Genomic DNA, 23,668 nt, shown 5'->3' with positions numbered 1-23,668 from the left:
CTGTGCCTCCCCGGCGCTGTGCACCTGGCACCGGGGCTGGATCAGGGCTCTCATGTTGCCGTTAGCCACAGCAGGAGCAGGGTCTCCTCTTCGCCGCGGGCACTGCCTGTTCAAGGAGAGCACCGGGGCTGTTTATTCAGCTCCAGGCTGGGCACCAAGGTCCTGGCCCGGGAGCCAGATTGCTTGGTGAGGCTTTAGAGTGACAGGCCTACAGTAACAGCCCAACCCTAGGCTCAGCACAGCGAGGGTTCCTACTACAGAGGTGTTGACAGGATGTCTCCAATGTGTGGGGCCATGGCTCCCGTCACGTACTGAGCAGCGAGGAGGGCACATGAGGGGCTCATTGGCTGGCAGAGAGCAGTGCCCACACTTCCTGCCAGCGTCAGCATGAGCAAGCGCTAGCTAGGCCGGGCTGTGTGTCAGCGAGACTGTGCTGCAGGGGGCCCAGCCAAGAGATGGCCTCAGAGCCTCCACATGCTGGGGACGTCTCACTAGCCCCACACACGCTCCCATCAACAGCCCCAGCTGGCCCACATTCCAGCTCATACGTCTCTGTGCAGGGGGCCTCACGCGGGCGACTGTCCCACCAGGCACTACAGAGCTGCTCACAGAAGAGGGGAGATGTAACCATGTTTCATTGGGGCCTGCAATTACGGGCTGCCACCTAGGATGGGCAGTTCCTTCTTCACAGCTCTGGCAGCCAGCACCAGCTCATAGGCAGCCTGTGGTGCTGGGCAGCACGTCACCTCCTCCGCACCAGCTGCGACTCCCACAGCCCTGACTGCACCTTGGCATGCAGCCAAGTGACAATGGGCCCCAGCCTTAGCTGCCTCCCTAGGGCAGCCACACCCGTCCGGCGCTCAGGGAGAACAGGAGTGACAGGCCAAGCACGTCCTGCCCAGCACTGCAGGACTGCCTAGGGTGACCAGATCACAGGGATGAAATATCGGGACTCAGGGAGGGGCAGGGGGGGGGGGGGGGGGCGGAGCAAAAAAAAATGGCGGCGGAGCAAAAAAAAAAAAAAGCAGTTTCGCAGGGGCGGGGGGCATTAGCAGGCCCCAGCCGCGCTGGGCGCACGTGCTGCCCACCCCAGGGCAAAAGCTGGCCCCGATGCAGAAGGGGCTAGGGATAAAGAGGGCAGGGGGGGGGACAAGAAGCAAAGTCCGGGGCTGGCCGGCGCGGGCGTGCAAGGGGCCAGGGCTGGCACAGCCGAGCCACAGCAGCGGCCGGTCACCTGAGGGGCTCCAGGCTGGGCAACGGGCAGGAGCCAGGGCTTTTCCCAGCCCTGCAGAGCCTCCTGCCCCCCAGCCTGCCGTGGGCACATGCGGCGCGTCCCGCCGCCGGCAGGGAGCCCCGCGCCTCTCCCGCTCGGCTGCGCTCCAGCGGCTCCTTCTAGGCGGGGCGAGCCGCTGGAGCGCAGCCAAGCAAGAGAGGCGCGGGGCTCCCTGGCAGCGGCGGGGAAGTTTATGGGGACCCCGGCTGGCCCCTCGCCCCTGTCCGCCGGCCTCCCTGCCTGGGACAAGTCTCGCCCCCGCAGCCTCTCTTCGCCGCGTGTCTCCGGCGGCCCACGCTGCCCACCCGGGCCAGAGCCAGCCCCGGCTGCTGCCTCCACAGCAGCGGCCGGTCTCCTGAGGGGCTCCCCGGGGCTCCAGGCTGGGCAACGGGCAGGAGCCAGGGCTTTTCCCAGCCCTGCAGAGCCTCCCGCTCCCCAGCCCGCCGTGGGCACATGCGGCGCGTCCCGCCGCCGGCAGGGAGCCCCGCGCCTCTCCCGCTCAGCTGCGCTCCAGCGGCTCCTTCCCGGCGGGGCCGCGGCAACTTTCCCTTCCCCTCCCAGGCTCCTAGTAGTTGCCCGACCCTCCTCCTAACCTCCTCCCTCCATTGAGAGATCCAATGGGGGAAGGAGGGGGCGGAGTCGGGGTTGGGGGGGCGTGAGCGCCGGAGCGGAGGGCAAATTTGCTTTTTTGTCCAGTGTCCCGACCGAACATCGGTCGGGACGCGGGACAAAGAAGGAAATATCGGGACTGTCCCGATAAAATCGGGACATCTGGTCACCCTAGGACTGCCCAGGCTGAGTGGGGCTGTGGAGAGCCCTGTTCTCCCTCCAGATCATCCAGAGGAGTTACACGGAAGCAGACACATGGGCCAGCCCATGCAGCCAGGGTCTCTGGGTCAGTGCTAGCCTAGCCCTCTCATCCAGTGGGCCCTGGGTGCTGTCTGAAGCTGCCAGGCAGGGCCCCCAGCCCCACTCCCAGCCTTGGGCTCTGCTTACTGCTGTCAGGCTTGGTCCATGGCCTCATCTTCCCACCTCTCCCAGGTCCTTCCAGCTCCTCACGCTGCGGATCCGCACCTGGAACAAACGACAGAACAGTGTTGGGAGGGGGTGGGTAAAAAGCCCCAGCCTGAGCTGGGGGAGCCAACGGGTCTGGGCGTCCCTAGGGAAGGGTTCACCCCGCAATGTTCCCACACCGCTGCCCAACTAACCCAGCGAGAACTCGGCCTGCCTTCTCCATAGGCCTTTTCTTTACAGCCCTGACTCTCGGATGTGCTAGCTCTCGGATGTGCTGCTCCCACAGGACCCCAGGGCTCATCACCAGCTCCTATCTCATGGAAGGGCAGCCCCTCAGCACAGCACCCACAAGCAGTATGCTGGGCTCTGGCCCTTGGGGAGTCTCCCTGCTGCACTGGGGCCTTTCCTGTAGGAATCTCCCATGCAAGGCCCAACCCTGCTCAGCCAGGGGCTGTATGTGTGCAGGGGGAGTCAGGGGGTATCTGTTGTCCTGCGCCTTGCACACCATTTACTAGGGTTACCATCCGTCCGGGTTTCCCCGGACATGTCCGGCTTTTTTAGCTTTAAATGGCCGTCCTGGGGGGATTTCTAATAAGGTAGAAATGTCCGGGATTTCCCCCTTCCCCTCATGCAGAGTGCGGCACGGCTGATTGGACGGCTGTGCCTGATTGAAAGCCGCTCGCAGCCACTGGGGCCTCTAGCAGCCAGAGTCCCTTCCCCTCCCCTGCTCCCTCCTCCCCCGCAGAGCAGCGCCTTATTTGTTTGGCTGCACATGGAGCCCGCAGCTCTCCCTCGGCCTGGTGGGGCGGGGGCAGGCAAGGGACAGGGAATGGGGGGTTAGATTGGTTGGAGGTTTGGGGGGGCTGTTTGGAGAAGGGGGTGTAGAGAGCGGTTGGGGCAGTCAGGGGACAGGGAGCAGGGAGACTTAGATAGGGGGTGGGGTCCTGGGGGCAGTTAGGGTGGGGGGGACAGGTAGGGGATAGGGGGATTCTGAGGGGGGCGGGAAGTGGGAGGGGTCGGGGCTGGGGCGGGGCTAGGGTGGCATCCCATGTCCTCTTTTTTGATTGTTGAAATATGGTAACCCTACATTTACACAGCAGGGCGGGCAAGCGTGAGGCAGAAGCATTTCACGCTGTGCTAGTGCCCAGGGCTGCACATGGCGCAAGGCCCTGGAGACACAGGCTCACAAGGGCTGAGCTGGGTCACAGTTATGTGTCCAGGAGCCGGGGTAACTCCCTGGGTTTCCAGTGGAGTGGGCACTGAGGGGAGATAAAGCAGAAGCGGGTTCAGGGGGGTCAGAGCAGAACTAGGCCCTGCATGCATGAGAGCAGACTCAGGCCCCATGCTCTGTGCCCAATGGGAATGGCAGGATCCGTGCCCAGGCAGTGGCAGCCTGCACTTTGGGAGCACAGCGCCTGCTCGGCCATGCCCGAGTACGCCCCGCTCCCCTGGCCATGGCATTCACCCATGTGCCTCAGCAGCCGCCTCCACCTCCCAGGGCTCAAGGCTGGGGAGGCGGATTCTCTCGTTCTCACCTTGCATCTGCAGGAGGACAGGTCGGCACAGGCCCCGGGATATATTTAGCAGCCCCTCAATGAGCAGCTTGCCCTCTCCCTAGGGTCCTGCGAGAGGAGACAAGAATAGCCTCGGCAGAGGGGAAGCGGGAGGGCCGGCCAGTCGCTCACGCCTCCCTACGTGCTCTGCAGCATGGCAGTGGCTCCGCAGAGGAAGGGCTCCCCCCGCCGCTCCACCTGCAGCTCCACATGCACTTGGCTGGGACGGAGCAGCGTGACCGGGGACACGGCCCGCTCGGAGAACAGCTCCACGCAGCCAAAGTCACATATAGTCAGGCTGACTGGGGGCATGCACGGAGTGATCTGTAGAGAGAAGCCAGGGGCCTCCCAGTTCCCTGTCTGCATCCCAACCTGGCTATGCTCTAGGGCCCAGAGCGCACACAGCCCTGGTGCAAGCAGGTCACAGGAGCCCCAGCCGCTTCCACCAGGGCCTGACGGATCAGGAACTCCTCCAGCCACCCGCTCAATGCTATGCAGATTGCACTGCCAGATTCAGCCTCCTTTGCCACCTCTGACCATTCTGCACCCCGCTCCTGGTGCAGCACACCCACGGCCACACCCAGATCCCAGTGGGAGGGCCCCATGGCATCCAGCCCCAGCCAGCCCCAGCGCTGCACTGAGCTGAGAGCAGCTGTCAGGCCCCCATCCCTGCTGGAGACTCCACTCCAAGGAGACATGCATCTAGCCCCAGGACCTCGTGTGCTGCTCCACTGCCTTGCAGGCCTGGGCTGGGCACATGCCTGAGGAGGGAGGCCTGGAGCAAGCGGGGCTCTAGCACTCTCCTTGGGCAAGGATTTTGGCAACTCCAGCTCTGGTCCCTCAGGCTCCATTAACCTCTTCCTACAGAGGGAAAGGCGTAGGTATGGCACTGACAGTGACTGGCCCAAGGCTGCTCAGCAGGGCAGTGGCAGAGCTCAGGATGGATCCCAGAGCCAGGCTCTGCACCGGGCACATGCTGCCTCCTGTGGCCCTGTTCTGGAGAAGGGCTGCCTCAGCTGGGAACCTGTGCCTGTTTGGCTATTGTGGTTTGAGGTTGAAAAATGTTTGGCTGCATGTGCGTGTTCCCTCTGTGGGTCGCCCCAGCCCTGCACAGACAGTTGGCACGGCAGACCTTGAGTGAACTGCCCAATGACCACAAGATCCGTTAAGGGATGAAATCACCCAGCCAGGTTTATTGTCGATGAACTACGGGGACAGTGGGGCTGTGAGCGCTTGGCTGGCTATGCAGCCCTGTGACATTCCCATCAGAGGGGATTGGGCCCTGGAGAGAGGGTCCCCCCCAACGGTACTACCCCCTCACCCTCAACCACTGCCAGCTGGTGTAAAGTGCTGGAGTGCTATTGACTCCAACGGAGCAATGCCCATTCATACCAGCTGGGGATCCAGCCCGTGGACTCCAATGGAGCAATGCCTATTCATACTAGCTGGGGATCCTGCCCACTGACTCCAATGGAGCGATGCCCATTCATACCTGCTGGGGATCTGTCTCTTTGACTCCACTGAACCTACGACTGATTGACACCAGCTGGGGATTTTACATCACCTTTACATTAAAAAGATGATTTTCCTGTTTGCATTTGTAACTCTGAAACTGCAGAAAGGCTCTGAAACTTGGTGCCATTTCCCTTCCCCAGAGTTCTTTTTACCCCAGTGTCCCAGAGCCGACTGGTATATGGAGCCTGAACCCTGGTCCCTGTGACAACGCTGCACATCGGTAGGTCATTCCCTGTGCTCCCAGCTCTCAGGATTTCATTTTGCTCATTGGCCCATCCCCCTAAGCCAGGAGCGGTGCCAGGGTTTTTGCTGCCCTAGGCGGCAGCGCTCCTCCTCTGAGCATTCAGGGGGCCTGGGGTCTTCGGCGGCGGGGATCCTTCTGCTTCGCGTCTTCAGGGCACTTGGGCGGCGGGTCCTGGAGCGAGTGAAGGTCCCGCCGCCGAACTTCCGCCAAAGTTCGGAGCGGAATGACCCCCTGCCGCCGAATGCAAAATGCCACTCCACAAATCCTGCTGACCTAGGCAACCGCCTAGGGTCACCTAGTCGAAGCACCGGCCCTGCCCTAAGCCTTAGGAGATTTGGGGATTTTTTTCCCAGAATTTCATGACAATGGAAACTTGGCCGCAAACACACAGGCCATTGGGAAACTTTGCACATTAGCAACTGCGAAAACAGCTTTGCTCAAAACGGGCTGTTCCAGGCAAGACGCTTTGCAACAACTGGGCAGATTTCAACCCTCAACATGCTCTGGGGCAGAGCCTTTTCAATGCTGCTGTGATTATTTTGGTCGCCTCTTGGGTCCCTGCAAAAATAGATTTCCAGTGGGAGCTGGGGTTTTTCCATAGTACACTTAAAAAACCTCAAAGCCTCAGGACTGGCTGTGGCCAAGAGCAGTAAACTGCCTGAGCTCTCCCCACGGAAGAGCACGAAGTGAATACTCCTTCACTCAACAATAATTGAATCTGCTGGGACATTAATCTGAAAGATAAACATTTGCTGAAAGGTCACAGAAGTTACCCAGGCCCCTCCTTCTGCTAGCCTGTGTTTTTCCTCTGAGGACACCGTGCCCCTCTGCCTTCCTGAGTTCGCCTTGTTCACTGCAGTTTCTATTTTAGGTAGTTGCTGGCAGTGAGTTATAGCTACTGGAGGAAGGTATAAATTCAGACGCAGGGAGCAGGGCTGTTGAGCAACATCCTGGCCTTGATTTAATACACTGCTCCAGGCAATACACTGGTGTGCGAGCAAACACAGGATTGGAAAGAAAGATCTCTGCCCCTTACAGCAAACAGAGGGAGTATCAAGGAATTCATTCCGCAGCTAAAAGACTATGACCTCTTTTCTTAGGAAGACAGCAACTTTGCACGCACAAGGTAACATGATGCGGTTTCTCAGGGGTAGTAAAATGAGGGATTAGCGTTTAGTACTGTATTGCTTTGTATCCTAACAGCTCAGCTGGCTGAGAAGTAAAGGCCAAGCTGTGTCGATCCAGCCTGGATCGAAAACCCCAGGCATTGTGGAGTTTGAATCAAGAAGAAAATAGCCACCTAGACTGTCTGGCTCCAGATGCAAATCTATAGGCAAACAAACACCATTCTGCAGCATGGGAACAAGCCCGTCTACTTCAGTGCTAATTGGCCTATACAGTCAGGGGTCCAGACTGTCCAGTTTGAAAGGGCAACAGCTTTGCCAAAGCCTAGATTGCTTTGGGTCCTGCCCCGCCTTTGTCAGCTGCAACTGAGGAGGCAAAGCTGTCTTCAGCTCCAGCTGGGTTACAGATAGGGTGACCAGATAGCAAGTGTGAAAAATCAGGATGGGGGTGGGGGGTAATAGGCACCTATGTAAGAAAAAGCCCCAAATATTGGGACTGTTCCTATAAAATCGGGACATCTGGTCACCCTAGTTAAGAAGGACTCCCCCAGTTTCACAGGGCTAAGGATTCTTTGCTCTCTGTGCTTTGTTTAAGGGTCGTTGAGTGGCAGGAGTATCACCTTTGCTGTGTGTTTGTACAAACCTGGCTGCGCAAACTGGTATCTGGCTCCAACTGTGGTTGAGAATTTATTGCCTCAGTTGTTTTTCATGAAGTTAGTTTCTTCTGCCCCCACGGGAGTGGCAGCCTCCTGGGTGGGTCATTGAAAGTGGCATCCTGAGTCTGAAAGCAGGAGCCTCTGGTGCCTGGGCTGAAATTCACAGATCCACTATCCATGGCTGCAGCAGGTTCATTGGGTCTGTGTGTCCTAGTCAATAGACGGGACAGTGTGTTGCCCGGATCTGGGATTCCCGGAGCATTTCATGATGGTGCGTACCAACCCAACAGCTGGCACATTGGGATCCTGCCCCACGCAAGGGCAGCTGCGGGGCTGTCTGCGCATTGGCGCGGCTGGGTAAGCCAGCTACATTAGGCATTGGAACAATTGACCAAGGGTCGTGGTGGATTCTCCATCTCTGAAAATGTTAAAATCAGGATTGGATGTTTCTCTACATACAAACTCTGCTCTAGGAATTATTGGGGGGCAAGTTTCCAGCCTGTGTTCCACAGGAGGTCAGACTAGCTCTTCGCACGGGTCCCTTCTGGCCTTGGGATCTATGGATCTCCTGAATGTAAGAGTCACTTCAGTTTATGGTATGCACAGTCATTGGGCCCATCCCTGCTCTCAGGGCAGCAGTGTAAATCTGGAGTAAGTGGAATGACTCTGCATTTACACTGGGAGAAGTGAGGAAAGATTAACAGATGTGACAGAAGGGGGCTGGGGTATTCTGACAGTGACCAGCCCAGTGCCTCATTCTCTCTCTGTCTTTGCAGCATGAGAGCCAGGCGGCTGATCTCCGTGACCCACCTGCCTACGATCAGCGAGACAGGGGAGATGCTGTTTTTGGGAGGGAGCCACGCGCAGGCCAAGGAGCCCCTGGCCGGGCTGGATGAGTACGTTCAGTCCATTAGCCAGCTGGCCCAGCCATCCTTGCTGTCCAGCGGGCTCCCATGTCCTTGCCAGAGCAGCCAGAACAAGCCTCACAAGCCCCAGAGGGAACGGGCAAAAGTGGCCCGGAGTGGGGTCGCACTCCCCAGCCCTGAGAAAGTGCAGGGCAATGCAGCGTCACTGCAGGACATCACAGCCCAGTTCAACCAGCAGCACAGCCCCTTGGGGCTCACCGGCAGCGCTGACCCTCTAGCCTGGCTCTTTGGACTCTCAGAAGCAAAGGAGCATAGCCCGGGACTGCGGAGATGAGCAAGTCCTGCTCCCTGCTCCTCCCAGACGGCCACCAACACAGGCTGCCCAGCAGTCCCCCAGCAGACGGCCCGGGGGAAACTCAGTGCCACCAGCAGCTCAGCCCAGAAACTGAGCAGCCCAGCCCCGCCTCTGGAGCGGAGATGCCGCTGGTAGCGATCACGCAGACGGCCAGCTCTTCCCAGCTGTGTGGTGAGGGGCAGGCCTAGCAGGGCCCAGAGCACCCGCTTACCTGTCATCTATGAATTGTGATGGACTCTAATAAAACTCACTTGTAAATGGTGCTCCGTGCGGCTGTTCTCTGGGGGTCACTGCCTGGGCACCCAGCCCCAGGGCCTGCCTGGATTGTATAGACACACACCGCTCAGCGAACAGCACCCCACACCTCTTACCAGCCCCACATCTCTCTGGCTAGGGGCCCGGGCCTACCCAGTAGCCCGGCTCTGCCAGGGGTCTCCTCACAGCAAACAGGCACTCACAGGGCAGAGCACAGGGTGCAGACAGTGCTTTCCAGGCGGGTAGGAGGATGTTGCCCTGAGTGACGGGCACACAAGCCAGCTGGAGCCCTGGGCGGGCATGATCCTGGCTCAGTCCAGCTTTGTGTTGGGGGCTCCCGTGCTTCCTGGCTCAATAAAGGGATTAAGTGGAGCGCAGTGCTCAGCAACTACCACTGTGCATCTCTGTCCTGACACTGCACCGTTGTCCTGACCCCCTGGCCCCACTCTGCCCTGACACTGCACTGCCCCCCTGGTCCCTCATCCCCCCCTCTGCCCTGACACTGCACTGCTGCCCTGGGTCCCCCTGGCCTCCCACTGCACTGCTTTCCCCCACCCCGCCCTGACACTGCACTGCCGCCCTGGGTCCCCCTGGCCTCCCACTGCACCGCTTTCCCCCACCCTGCCCTGACACTGCACTTCCGCCCTGGGTCCCCCTGGCCTCCTACTGCACCGCTTTCCCCCACCCCGCCCTGACACTGTACTTCCGCCCTGGGTCCCCCTGGCCTCCCACTGCACCGCTTTCCCCCACCCGGCCCTGACACTGCACTTCTGCCCTGGGTCCCCCCAGCCTCCTTCTGCCGTAACACTGAACTATCCCCCACAGCCGCCTCACCCGCCCTGACTTTGCACTGCCACCCTGGGTCCCCCCGGCCTCCTTCTGCCCTGATACTGCACCAGCCCCCCCCAAGCATCCTCGCTGCCCTGACACAACACCACCGCTCTGGCACCCTCTCTGCTCTGAAACTGCACTGCCACCCTGGCCCCGCTCGCACCCTCTCTGCCCCATGCTGGAAGGTGACATGTTGATTGCAATCTCCCCTGCTGATGAGGTTAGTGATCTGCTGTTCCCATGGGGTCCTGCTTCCCAGTGGGGGGCAGGGAGGGGGGTGATGGGGCAACCCGGCAGCCAGCTGCCCTGCTCTGGTGCACTGGAGTCCTGCATGCACACATGTATGTGAGGTCACGTTACCAGCTATGGCTGGCCCCACGGAGGGGAGAGGACAGTGCAGCCAGAGCTCCAATGGCCAGAGCCTGACTTAAGAACAGAAACGGGCGAGCTGGGCTGGGGAACGAGCGACTCCCTTCCGGCCAGCTCTGTCTGCAGTGCGCATCATCACACGGGGCGCACGCGCATGTCACGTCGGGCAGCGTGTTGCATGTTAGCCTCCACCAGAGGCAGCCCTGGGCAGCGAGCGGCCCAGCCAGAGGGGAAACTTTGCCCACTAAGGTAAAGCTTGTCTGGGCAGGTGCCAGAACTGCCTCGGCTCCTGCTCAGCACAACGCCATGGGGACTAAGGCCTGTCCCAAACTGCCCCCTTCCAGATCCAGGCCCACTGCTGCGACTAGCCCCCGGGTACAAACCCAGAGAGCTGGGGACACTAATCCAGCCCCAGACACTGCTCCGCTGGGGAGGGGCAAGAGAGACCTTCCCCCCGCCCCCTGCACAGGGCTGAGAGTAACTATGACCGCAAGGCGCCCAGGGTTTGCAGGCACCTTCGGACTGGAAGCACCAGGCCACAGGCCCTGCAGTGACGAGACCAGGATGAGATGCTGCAGAGGAACAAACACAAAGTGTGCAGGGTGCGGGATGGCTGCTTTTGGGATCAACTGTTACCAGATTTGCCCGTTCCTTTGGGGTATGCTCATTTATTAGGGTTACTCTTCCGGGGAGGGGGGGGGGGTTCTGTAATTCTATCAATGTACTGCTTGTGTCACGTGTGTTCTCATAGGAAGCTCTACTTCTCCCTGCTGCAAGTTCCCTCCAAATGGAGCTGTCCTGCAAGACCTAGGTTCCCCAGGGCTGGGTTCTTGCAGCATTTCCAAGCTGTCACCCTCATAGGCCCTTGGATTCAGCAGACTGGGTTGAACAGCACCTCCAAGCTGTCACCCTCATATGCCCTGGGCACCGCACCGGAATAGAGTACACCTGAGCAGCCTGGGTCGAGCAGCACATTCAATCTGCCACCCTTATATGCCCCTGGACTCAGCAGACTGGATTGAGCAGCTCTTCCAAGCTGCCACCCTGTCATAACTATAAAGGGAAGGGTAACAGCTCTCCTGTGTACAGTACTATAAAATCCCTCCTGGCCAGAGCCTCCAAAATCCTTTTCCCTGTAAAGGGTTAAGAAGCTCGGGTAACCTGGCTGATACCTGACCCAAAGGACCAATAAGGGGACAAGATACTTGGGGGGGGGGGGAAGGCTTTTGTTTGTGCTCTTTGTTTGGGAGTTCGTTCGCTCTTGGGACTGAGAGGGACCAGACATCAATCCAGGTTCTCCCCATCTTTCTAAACAAGTCTCTCATATTTCAAACTTGTAAGTAAATAGCCAGGCAAGGCGTGTTAGTTTTCCTTTGTTTTCTCAACTTGTAAATGTACCTTTTACTAGAGTGTTTATCTTTGTTTGCTGTACTTTGAACCTGAGACTAGAGGGGGGTCCTCTGAGCTCTTTAAGTTTGATTACCCTGTAAAGTTATTTTCCATACTGATTTTACAGAGATGATTTTTACCTTTTTTCTTTAATTAAAAGCCTTCTTTTTAAGAACCTGATTGATTTTTCCTTGTTTTAAGATCCAAGGGGTTTGGATCTTGATCCACCAGGATCAAGGAGGAAGGAGGGGAATGGTTAATTTCTCCTTGTTTTAAGATCCAAGGGGTTTGGTGAAGGTCTCTCAAGGCTATCCAGGGAAGGGAATTAGCTTTGGGATTGTGGCAGCGGACCACACCTAAGCTGGTAGTTAAGCTTAGAAGTTTTCATGCAGGCCCCCACATCTGTACCCTAAAGTTCAGAGTGGGGAAGCAGCCTTGACATGGTGGCATAGCGGTGGGATTCATTTTAAACCCAAAAGCCAGTAAGATTTTTTTTTCCTTCTAGCTGCTTGGAAAGCAGAGCTGAAGGTAGATGCATATCTTATCTTTCCTTGCCTGAAGGCAGAGGTGTTAAGTTTTTTTAACAAGAGCCTTTGTTAAGAGAAGGGTTCAATTAATAAGCAAACAACTGGTAAAAGGAATTTACAAGCTGAATTGTTTTTTTTTTTCTTTTTACATCCTCGGGAGTAGCTAGTTAGAAAGTCTCTGTTAACTCAGCAGCAGCCTGAGCTAAGTGCATCCCAGTTTCAGTCAACTGCAGAGGGGTGTGACCCAGCACAAGAAAACAGGAAAATGACTACCAAAGAAGTAGCTAACAAAATAGAACTGGCCAGACTAGAAGCAGAAGAAAATGAGAAAAAACATCAGAGACTGCTTCAAATTAAAAAACTCGAGAAAGAAGCCAAAGAGGAGGCCCATGAAAGAGAAGAGAAAGCCAAAGAGGAGGCCCACAAGAGAGAGATGGAGCTGGAAAAAGCCAAAGAGGAGGCCCACCAGAGAACTATGGAGCTGGAAAAAGCCAAAGAGGAGGCCCACAAGAGAACTATGGAGCTGGAAAAAGCCAAAGAGGAGGCGAGAGAAAAAGAAAGGAAGCATGAACTGGAAGTAGCAAGGGCTAGGCCGAATGCACCAGCCCATCCTAGCAACTCCTCTCCAGGTACCACTTCCCATCCCAGAAAATTCCCCACCTACAAGGCAGGCGATGACACTGAGGCCTTCTTAGAAAATTTTGAAAGGGTCTGCCTTGGATACAGCATCACTCCAGACCAATACATGGTAGAGCTGAGGCTGCAGCTCAGTGGACCCTTAGCAGAGGTGGCGGCTGAAATGCCTAAGGAACACATGAACAGTTATGAACTTTTTAAAAACAAGGCCAGAATCAGAATGGGGCTAACACCTGAGCATGCCCGTCGGTGGTTCAGAGCCCTAAGGTGGAAACCCGATGTGTCATTTACCTGACATGCCTACCACATTGGGAAAAATCGGGATGCCTGGATATCAGGAGCAAATGTTAAATCTACGGAAGAGTTGCCCTTCCTAATGCAAATGGAGCAGTTTTTAGAGGGTGTTCCTGAGGAAATAGAAAGGTACATCCTAGATGGGAAGCCCAAAACTATAACTGAGGCGGGGGAGATTGGAGCCAAATGGGTGGAGGTGACAGAAAAGAAAAAAGCTAGTAGCAGTTGGAGTGAATATCAGAAGGGGCAAGCCAAAACAAAACCTTACCACCGGGGACAACCCAAGGCCCCACCCACATCCCAAGGGAAACCCCAGGCGCCTTCTCACCCCACCACACCAGTCTCCACCAACCAACATCGCCCTGGTGATACCTTAGCAGGGCGATGTTTTAAATGTAATGAACTGGGACATATAAAGGCTCACTGCCCCAAGAACCCCAACCGATTACAGTTCATTACACCACAATCACACCAAAGATCCCCAGACCCAGATGCCTCTCTCATACCCTCGGAGTGAAGGGAAACCTTGAGAGTGGGCAGAAAGAAGGTTATCGCTTGGAGGGACACTGGGGCACAAGTGTCAACTATCCACCAATCCCTAGTGGACCCCAAATTCATCAACCTGGAGGCTCCAGTGACAATTCAACCCTTCGTGTCACAGTCTGTAACCTTGCCTACAGCCAAGTTGCATGTCCAGTACAAAGGCTGGTCAGGAATGTGGACTTTTGCAGTCTATGACAATTATCCCATTCCCATGCTGCTGGGGGAAGACTTGGCCAACCATGTGAAGCTAGCCAAGAGGGTGGGAATAGTCACCCGCAGCCAGGCTAAGCAAGCTTCCACCCCCATCCCTGTTCCTGAGCCATCCACCAGGGCCCCGTCTGTGTTACCAGAGACCCAAACAAAGGTGGTGGAACCGGATCCCCTGCCAACGACTACAACAGCCGTAGTGGATCCAATCCCAGAGACCCAGCCAAAGCCAGTCCCAGAACCGGAACTGGCAACGCAACCAGCACCAGAACCATTGCCAGCACTGAGTCCAGCACTTGCAAACCCGTCTACAACTCCAACACCAGAGGGCACCAGCGAGCCTGAACTGGCGGAAGCAGCAGATAACCCTACCCAAGAGGCTCAGCCAGAGCCTGAGATACCACATAGTGCACCAGCGGACAGTGGTTCACAGTCAATGGAAACAGCCCCAGCACCTGCATTGCTTCCAGAGGGACCAAGCCCCAGTCCACAGTCCAAGGAGGAACTGATGTCTCCAGCATCAAGGGAACAGTTCCAGGCCAAGCAGGAAGCAGATGACAGCCTTCAGAAAGCTTGGGCGGCGGCGCGGAGCACCCCATCGCCTCTCAGCTCTTCTAACCGATCCCGGTTTGTTGTAGAACAAGGACTTTTATACAAGGAGACTCTTTCTAGTGGGCACCAGGAAGACTGGCATCCTCAAAGACAGTTGGTAGTTCCCACTAAGTATCGGGTAAAGCTCTTGAGCTTAGCCCATGATCATCCCAGTGGCCATTCTGGGGTGAACAGAACCAAAGACCGGTTGGGGAAGTCCTTCTACTGGGAGGGAATGGGCAAGGACGTTGCTAATTATGTCCGGTCTTGTGAGGTGTGCCAACTAGTGGGAAAGCCCCAAGACCAGGTTAAAGCCCCTCTCCAGCCACTACCCATAATTGAGGTCCCATTTCAGCGAGTAGCTGTGGATATTCTGGGTCCTTTCCCAAAGAAGACACCCAGAGGAAAGCAGTACGTACTGACTTTCATGGATTTTGCTACCCGATGGCCGGAAGCAGTACCCTTAAGCAACACCAGGGCTAAAAGTGTGTGCCAGGCATTAACAGACATTTTTGCCAGGGTAGGTTGGCCCTCCGACATCCTTACAGATTCAGGAACTAATTTCCTGGCAGGGACCATGGAAAACCTGTGGGAAGCTCATGGGGTGAATCACTTGGTTGCCACCCCTTACCACCATGAAACCAATGGCCTGGTGGAGAGGTTTAATGGAACTTTGGGGGCCATGATACGTAAATTCATAAATGAACACTCCAATGATTGGGACCTAGTGTTGCAGCAGTTGCTTTTCGCCTACAGGGCTGTACCACATGCCAGTTTAGGGTTTTCACCATTTGAACTTGTGTATGGCCGCGAGGTTAAGGGGCCATTACAGTTGGTGAAGCAGCAATGGGAGGGGTTTACGCTTTCTCCAGGAACTAACATTCTAGACTTCGTAAGCAACCTACAAAGCACCCTCCGACACTCTTTAGCCCTTGCTAAAGAAAACCTAAAGGATGCTCAGGAAGAGCAAAAGGCCTGGTATGATAAACATTCCAGAGAACAGTCCTTCAAAGTAGGAGACCAAGTCATGGTCTTAAAGGCGCTCCAGGCCCATAAAATGGAAGCGTCGTGGGAAGGACCATTCACGGTCCAGGAGCGCCTAGGAGCTGTTAACTATCTCATAGCCTCCCCCACCTCCAACATAAAGCCCAAGGTATACCATGTTAATTCTCTTAAGCCCTTTTATTCCAGAGAATTAAACGTTTGCCAGTTTACAGCCCAGGAAACAGATGACGCGGAGTGGCCTGAAGGTGTCTACTTCGAAGGAAAAAAGGATGGTGGCGTGGAAGAGATGAACCTCTCCACGACCCTTGGACGTCTGCAGCGACAGCAGATCAAGGAGCTGTGCACAAGCTTGGCACCAATTTTCTCAGCCACTCCAGGACGGACCGAACAGGCATACCACTCCATTGACACAGGTAATGCTCACCCAATTAGAACCCCACCCTACCGGGAGTCACCTCATGCCCAAACTGCTATACAAAGGGAGATCCAGGACATGCTACAGATGGGTATAATCCGCCCCTCTAATAGTGCATGGGCATCTCCAGTGGTTCTAGTTCCCAAACCAGATGGGGAAATACACTTTTGCATGGACTACCGTAAGCTAAATGCTGTAACTCATCCTGACAATTATCCAGTGCCACGCACAGATGAGCTATTGGAGAAATTGGGACATGCCCAATTCATCTCTACTTTAGACTTAACCAAGGGGTACTGGCAAGTACCACTAGATGAACCCGCTAAGGAAAGGTCAGCCTTCGTCACCCAGACAGGGGTGTATGAATTCAATGTACTCCCTTTCGGTTTGCGAAATGCACCCACCACCTTCCAAAGACTTGTAGATGGTATCCTAGCGGGATTGGGAGAATCTGCAGTTGCCTACCTCGATGATGTGGCCATTTTTTCTGATTCATGGACAGAACACCTGGAGCGCCTGGAAAAAGTCTTTGAGCGCATCCGGCAGGCAGGACAAACTGTTAAGGCTAAAAAGTGTCAAATAGGCCAAAACAGAGTGACCTACCTGGGGCACCAGGTGGGTCAAGGAACTATAAATCTCCTACAGGCCAAAGTGGATGCTATCCAAAAGTGGCCGGTTCCAAAGTCAAAGAAACAGGTCCAATCCTTCTTAGGCTTGGCCGGATATTATAGGCGATTTGTACCACACTACAGCCAAATCGCTGCCCTGCTGACAGACCTAACCAGAAAGAAGCAGCCAAATGCAGTTCAGTGGACTGATGAGTGTCAAAAGGCCTTTAACCAGCTTAAGGCAACACTCATGTCTGACCCTGTGCTAAGGGCCCCAGACTTTGACAAACCGTTCCTAGTAACCACAGATGCGTCCAAGCGAGGCGTGGGAGCAGTTTTAATGCAGGAAGGACCGGATCAAGAATTCCATCCTGTCGTGTTTCTCAGCAAGAAACTGTCTGAGAGGGAAAGCCACTGGTCAATCAGCGAAAAGGAATGCTACGCCATTGTGTACGCGCTGGAAAAGCTACGCCCATATGTTTGGGGATGGCGTTTCCAACTACAAACAGACCATGCTGTGCTACAGTGGCTTCATACCGCCAAGGGGAATAACAAAAAACTTCTTCGGTGGAGTTTAGCTCTCCAAGATTTTGATTTTGAAATACAACACATTTCGGGAGCTTCTAACAAAGTGGCTGGTGCATTCTCCCGGGAAAGTTTCCCAGAGTTAACTGGTTAACAGTTGTTCTTGGAATGAAACATATTGTTCGTTTTTATATAATCAGTAGTATGTCTAAAGGTACATGTGTCTTATTAACTCTGTTTTCTCCTAGAACTCCAGGAAGAAATCACAGCCAGTGTGGAACCGAACATCCAACACTATCTGTGATTTGGGGGGCGTGTCATAACTATAAAGGGAAGGGTAACAGCTCTCCTGTGTACAGTACTATAAAATCCCTCCTGGCCAGAGACTCCAAAATCCTTTTACCTGTAAAGGGTTAAGAAGCTCGGGTAACCTGGCTGACACCTGACCCAAAGGACCAATAAGGGGACAAGATACTTTCAAATCTTGGGGGGGGGGGGGGGGGAAAGGCTTTTGTTTGTGCTCTTTGTTTGGGAGTTCGTTCACTCTTGGGACTGAGAGGGACCAGACATCAATCCAGGTTCTCCCCATCTTTCTAAACAAGTCTCTCATATTTCAAACTTGTAAGTAAATAGCCAGGCAAGGCGTGTTAGTTTTCCTTTGTTTTCTCAACTTGTAAATGTACCTTTTACTAGAGTGTTTATCTTTGTTTGCTATACTTGAACATGAGGCTAGAGGGAGGTCCTCTGAGCTCTTTAAGTTTGATTACCCTGTAAAGTTATTTTCCATACTGATTTTACAGAGATGATTTTTACCTTTTTTCTTTAATTAAAAGCCTTCTTTTTAAGAACCTGATTGATTTTTCCTTGTTTTAAGATCCAAGGGGTTTGGATCTGTATTCACCAGGGAATTGGTGAAGGTCTCTCAAGGCTATCCAGGGAAGGGAATTAGCTTTGGGATGGTGGCAGCGGACCAGACCTAAGCTGGTAGTTAAGCTTAGAAGTTTTCATGCAGGCCCCCACATTTGTACCCTAAAGTTCAGAGTGGGGAAGCAGCCTTGACACACCCTCATATGTCCCAGGTTCAGTACGTCCCTATCCCCACTTTCATGTTACAATTGTTCTGATAGTAACCCACTTGATGAGCAAACCCCATAGGATTTTTGGGCGCTGCAGGGATCAGAGTCCTGCACTTAGGACGGAAGAATCCCATGCACTGCTACAGACTAGGGACCGAATGGCTAGGTAGCAGTTCTGCAGAAAAGGACCTAGGGGTCACAGTGGACGAGAAGCTGGATATGAGTCAACAGTGTGCTCTTGTTGCCAAGAAGGCTAACGGCATTTTGGGCTGTATAAGTAGGGGCATTGCCAGCAGATCGAGGGACGTGATCGTTCCCCTTTATTCGACATTGGTGAGGCCTCATCTGGAATACTGTGTCCAGTTTTGGGCCCCACACTACAAGAAGGATGTGGAAAAATTGGAAAGAGTCCAGCGGAGGGCAACAAAAATGATTAGGGGTCTGGAGCACATGACTTATGAGGAGAGGCTGAGGGAACTGGGATTGTTTAGTCTCCAGAAGAGAAGAATGAGGGGGGATTTGATAGCAGCCTTCAACTACCTGAAGGGGGGTTCCAAAGAGGATGGAGCTCGGCTGTTCTCAGTGGTGGCAGACGACAGAACAAGGAGCAATGGTCTCAAGTTGCAGTGGGGGAGGTCCAGGTTGGAAATCAGGAAAAACTATTTCACTAGGAGGGTGGTGAAACACTGGAATGCGTTACCTAGGGAGGTGGTGGAGTCTCCTTCCTTGGAGGTTTTTAAGGCCCGGCTTGACAAAGCCCTGGCTGGGATGATTTAGCTGGGAATTGGTCCTGCTTTGAGCAGGGGGTTGGACTAGATGACCTCTTTAGGTCCCTTCCAACTCTGATATTCTATGATTCTATGATTTAGCTTAGGTACGAGGAGTGTTGCTGCAGAGCGAATGGGAAAGCCAAAAAACATCCACGGGGGGGGGGGGGGGGGGGGGGGAGGAGAGAGAGAGAGAGAGAGAAGCAACTAGCTTAATCATGAAAGTTATTTATTGCCAGGTAATAACCATAGGGGAGCTAAACAAACAAAACAGTTACAATATTAAATCTAACTTAAATTTGATTATAAAAGTCAGGTTTAGAAAACTATAACTGATCACACAAGTCAGGGTCAGAAGGCGATACCTAGAGGGAGAGAGAGAGAGAGAGAGAGAGCTGGGTTCTCACCACTCTGTGAAGCTTGAACCAATCGCGGGTCCCAGGTGTCAGTGGTAGCTGAGGGTCCAGAGTGCTGGAGACAGGCAGAGCACAATCAGTCAGGAGAAGATGAAGTCCCAATGGAAGCGATGCAGATTTTGGATCCAGGCATCAGAACACTTACTTGAGCATGGGTAGGGGTTTTTGTAGGGAAGAACAATGGTTCAAGGGAGAACACTAGATTTGTTTATGTGTAAACTGATGGCTCAAGGGAGTATATCAAAGTTGTTTTGTAGACAATAGTAACTGATCATTCTTGGCTATGGGCGATGTTCCTTGGAGGGAACTCACAATGCAATTAGGGAGCTTCACTATTTTGGATATCAATAAAGGATTTATTATTAGAATTGGTCTGATAACTACTGAGCTGGATGTGTGCAGATGTAGGTTCATTAACATCTGGAGCAGAGATTCCCCCATCATGCAGTGCTTCCCTGCTTTTCTGGTCCCAGAGTTCCATGCGATTCTTGTCTTGGAATCTCTGTTCTCCATTCTGTATGCTAATGGAGATGCCTCTTTGTCCCATCTTCGATGCAAATGAGGCTAGGGGAGTTTACTTAATCCTGTCACCCTTGTCCCAGGGGTTAAGGCAGAGGTGGGCAAACTACAGCCTGCGGGCCAAATCCGGCCCGTCAGGGCTTTGGATGTGGCCTGCAGGATTGCCACCCCTGTGGTGCCGCGGGGCTAAGGCAGGCTCCCTGCCTGCCCTGGCCCCGCGCCGCTCCCGGAAGCGGCCGGCAACACGTACCTGCAGCCCCTGTGGGAGGAGAGGGCAGAGGGCTCAATGCGCTGCCCTCGCCTGCAGGCACTGCCCCCTGCAGCTCTCATTGGCCAGGAACGGGGAACTGCGGCCAATGGGAGCTTCAGGGGAGGTACCCGCAGGTGAGGGCAGCCTGTGGAGCCCTCTGCCCTCCCCTCTCCAAAGGGCCACGTGTTGCCAGCTGCTTCCAGGAGCGGTGCGGGCCCAGGGCAGGCAGGGAGCTTGCCTTAGCCCCACTGCCACCCCAGAGCGACTCAAGGTAAGCGGCACTGGGCCGGAGCCCGCACCCCGAACCCCTCCTACAACCCGCACCCCAACCCCCTGTCCTGATCCCCCTGCCGCACCCCTCCTGCACCCCAACCCCCTGCCCTGAGCCCTCTCCTGCACCCCACACTCCTCCTGCACCCCTGCCCTGAACCCCCTGCTGCACTCCGCACCCCCTCCTGCACTCCAACCATCTGCCCTGAGCCCCCTCGTACACCCTGCACCCCCTCCTACGCCCCTTCCCGCACCCCAACCCCCTGCCCCAGCCCTGCATTCATGGTCCTGCATGCAATTTCCCCATCCAGACGTGGCCCTTGGGCCAAAAGGTTTGCCCACCCCTGGGTTAAGGTGTGTCTCCCACTGCCTTTTCATTGCTTTTTGTAAGTCTTTCTTCTGATCGGTTTTGGTTTAAGCAGAGGGTGGAGGGGGGAAGGTCTTTTGTTAGTCAGACAGGCTGGGTACTGCGCCCTAGTTTCCCAAAACCACAGAGCTGATAGGTAACAAGTCTCCCCATTGATGGGGGTGCTTGCGCTGAGTGAGTATCCCCATCACATCCTTTCTCCGTGGTACCGGGTCTGATCTTCCATCCATTGCAGCCGCCGCATCAGTCGCTGGATCCAGCAAACCAGTAGAACCAGACCAATTGCTAGTATAATTTGGAAACTGATGATCACCACAATGGAGTGAAGTGTGATATTCAAAAGACCTGTTGCACTGGGGCTCCATCCAAGCAAAGTCTCCCACCAGGAGTGATAGCCTGTGTTTTTAACTGTAGCTGCCAGCCTAGAGATCTCCTGGGTGTGGTGTTGAATCTTGAGTTTGCCATTCTCCCCCAAAGTTCAGAGCTTCTGCAGCTCACTTTGTAAGGAAGGATGAGTTACCCCTCTTCCTCCAGATATTTATGAACTGCAGGGTGCTGGTGCAATGGTGGGATGTTATGGCTCATTTTTGGGACCTGTGAGTGGGCAGAGAAGAGAGAACAAACTCCCACACTCCCCCCATATATACTGGGAGAATCTGAGACCAATATTACAGGGTGAACATAAAGCAGTGACCTATGTGAGGGTGGCCATAATAAGTCGAGGACTTCTCTGGCCTTTTCCTGCCTCAACATCGGGGTAGGCACTGACAAGCTCACTTGATGCGTATTTTCCAACGGCCCAAAGCCGTTCCTTCTTGCTGGCCAAGACGGGTGGCTGGCAGGATGGAGAAGACAGTTATAATATTCCTTGAGGGTCAGGTGGTTTACCCTTCCAGTCTTTGAGCTGTGAGGAATGAAACGATTTCTGCTATGGTTTCCCATTTTTTCCATTCAGGATTTCTACCTGATAAACACTGGGGCTGGCCCGATTCACAATAAAGCCAGGGCCATCCCATGTGTATGTCAAAGAGTGCTCCTTCGCTGAAAACTTTCTGTACGTTACTGGTTGGCCTAATTCCCCTATTAAAGGAGGTTTTCCCCAGCCAGTTTTTTGTCCATGTTTTGCTGTACTATGCCTAGCTGTGCTACCACTTGCTTGTGTAAAGTAGCTATCGTCTCTACTAAGGTTTGTACCCATTCATCTGTTACCACCTTCCCTTCCCAGGCACTAGGCAGTTCCACGCCCAACCACCAACTTTCAGACATGTGCATTTGCCTTCCAGTCATAACTTCAAAGGAAGTGTACCCATGTATCGCCTTAGAGCCTCTTAGAGCCATTAACATGACTGATAGCTTTTCGTCCCAACCCTCCCTGAGCTCTTTACTTGTTTTTTCAAAGCTTCCTTTAGTGTGCGATTGGTTCGTTCAACTTGTCCAGAAGACTCAGGGTGTCCAGCTGTGTGGAAACATTGCTTAATGCCGAAAGCCTTACATAGCTCTTACATAACATCTCCACAAAATGGGATCCCAAATCTGAATCAATTACTCTGGGAATTCCCATTCTTGATAAAACTATATTAAAGAGCTGCTTAGCAGTGACCGAGGCAGTGTTGGTTTTAGTAGGGATAGCTTCCACTCATTTGGAGACGGGATCTACTATTACCAGGCAGTATTTATTCCCTCTACTGGTGGTGGGTAAAGGGCCTATGTAATCTATCTGAATCCGGGACCAGGGACAGTGATCAGCATTAACGATGGCGCACTGCAATTATCACACCACTGATCTATATCCGCTTCCACCCCCCCGTATCTTTAACCCTATTTATCCTGTTTTCCTTTGTGCCCTTGTTCATGCACAAACTGAATCAGGTCCCCCCGTGTCTTTGACTATGTGTCTTTGACCATCTGCCTCCACTGCCCACCAGACATCTCCAACCTGCTCAATCCTGTATTTTCCTGTGGGATCTTTCTCTGTCTTGGCTAAGGACCGGATTTCTGTATCCCCATTTTGAAGGGTACTTAAGCCCAAAGTATTCCTTTGTCTAAAGATTTTCCTTCAGTAGTTACTGCCTCTATTTGTTCTACCTTGTCTGTCTCTCTAGTGTGGTTACTAGTAGCAGCATCTTTGGCTAAGGCATCAGCTCTGTTGTTCCAGTGTGCTTCTTCTGAGTGATTTCCCTGATGTCCCTTTGTGTGTCACCCAGGTGTCCCCAGTTTTTTCCTTGATAACCTGTTTATCAGTGGGTCTCCCTCCAGAGATCCACTGAGGACTTAGAATGTTTACTGATGCTCTGGTGTCCACTAACAATTGGGCTAATGTCCCTGAGTTCCCCACTATAGCCCTCACAGTGGGTCTCCCCCATACATTGCACTGAAGTCTTGCAATCAGCTGGGGAGGCCCATGGGGAACCAGGCACCCCACTGATCGGCCAACTCCCTCGAAAGCCTCCACTCAGAAGAGGGGTCAGGGATCTGGTTTTGACAGGGAGTGGGCATGGGGGACATACTCCATATTGGGGCAGTGGGCTGAGGGGTTGCTCCCTGCATTAACTCTATTCTCCACATGACCTGAGACACAGCATTAATCAGGATGCTGAGGGGCTGACGATCATATTTTCCCATATTCTCCCCTAACTTCACCAGCTCCATCCAAATCATGTTCCTAAGGGTCTCCTTGGGTCGGCGCTGCCCAGGGTTGTGGGAGGAAGGGGGATTAGAATTGGGAGGGTGACTGGCAGAGTAAGGACCTTTATTCACAAATGTGATAGCCTGTACTGGCTGTGAGGTAGTCTTTTTGCTGACTTGTCTTTTTAAGACACCAGTCTCTCGCAGCAAATCCCCTACCTGTTTGATTTTTGCCACTAGTTCATTCCAGGTTAGGTGTTCTATATCCACAGCCCCCATGATCATTTTTGTCTGAGAATTTAGTCCTGCATAAGTGCTCTGTACTAATTCAGGTCACCGATAATGGGAAGTGATAATCCCATTCTCTTCTGTCTGGGGTAACGAATCAGTGAGAGTTGCCAGCATATTTTTTCGAATAAGCTAAGCTTTGGGGGGCTCTCCTGGTTTCTACTCTCCCATTATATATAGTTTCTTGAGGGAAGAAGCAGGCAGTAATATTTTGAGAGCACCCAAACACCCCACGGGGGGCCTGGAGGGGAGAGGCCTCCAGATGGTGGACACGATCATTAAAAAAGCCCCCTGT

General features: G+C 54.1%; 2 protein-coding genes across 2 annotated transcripts in view; one reads left to right on the top strand and one right to left on the bottom strand.

Annotated features, from left to right (window-relative positions):
* Positions 1 to 3,937, bottom strand: part of PAOX (polyamine oxidase) — a 42,762-nt gene extending 38,825 nt beyond the window's left edge. The window contains exons 1-2 of the mRNA XM_042856119.2: positions 3,823 to 3,937; positions 2,270 to 2,347 (exon numbers count right to left, since the gene is read on the bottom strand). Of these exons, the coding sequence (XP_042712053.1) occupies positions 2,270 to 2,347; positions 3,823 to 3,829 (85 nt within the window). The 5' untranslated portion in view covers positions 3,830 to 3,937. The remainder of the gene's footprint in view (positions 1 to 2,269; positions 2,348 to 3,822) is intronic.
* Positions 3,938 to 6,583: 2,646 nt separating this feature from the next.
* DEPP1 (DEPP autophagy regulator 1) lies at positions 6,584 to 8,723 on the top strand. The gene is made up of 2 exons (XM_005310806.4): positions 6,584 to 6,725; positions 8,156 to 8,723. The coding sequence occupies exon 2, from the start codon at positions 8,157 to 8,159 to the stop codon at positions 8,577 to 8,579; it is 423 nt and encodes a 140-aa protein (XP_005310863.1). The 5' UTR covers positions 6,584 to 6,725; position 8,156; the 3' UTR covers positions 8,580 to 8,723.
* The last annotated feature ends 14,945 nt before the right edge of the window (positions 8,724 to 23,668 follow it).

This window comes from Chrysemys picta, chromosome 7 (assembly GCF_011386835.1).
Source record: "Chrysemys picta bellii isolate R12L10 chromosome 7, ASM1138683v2, whole genome shotgun sequence".
Taxonomy (NCBI): Eukaryota; Metazoa; Chordata; order Testudines; family Emydidae; genus Chrysemys; species Chrysemys picta.
This window is presented reverse-complemented; position numbering and strand designations above follow the sequence as displayed.

Coding starts and splice junctions, on each gene's coding strand:
- DEPP1 (XM_005310806.4), top strand. CDS start 8,157: ATGAGAGCCAGGCGGCTGATCTCCGTGACCCACCTGCCTACGATCAGC.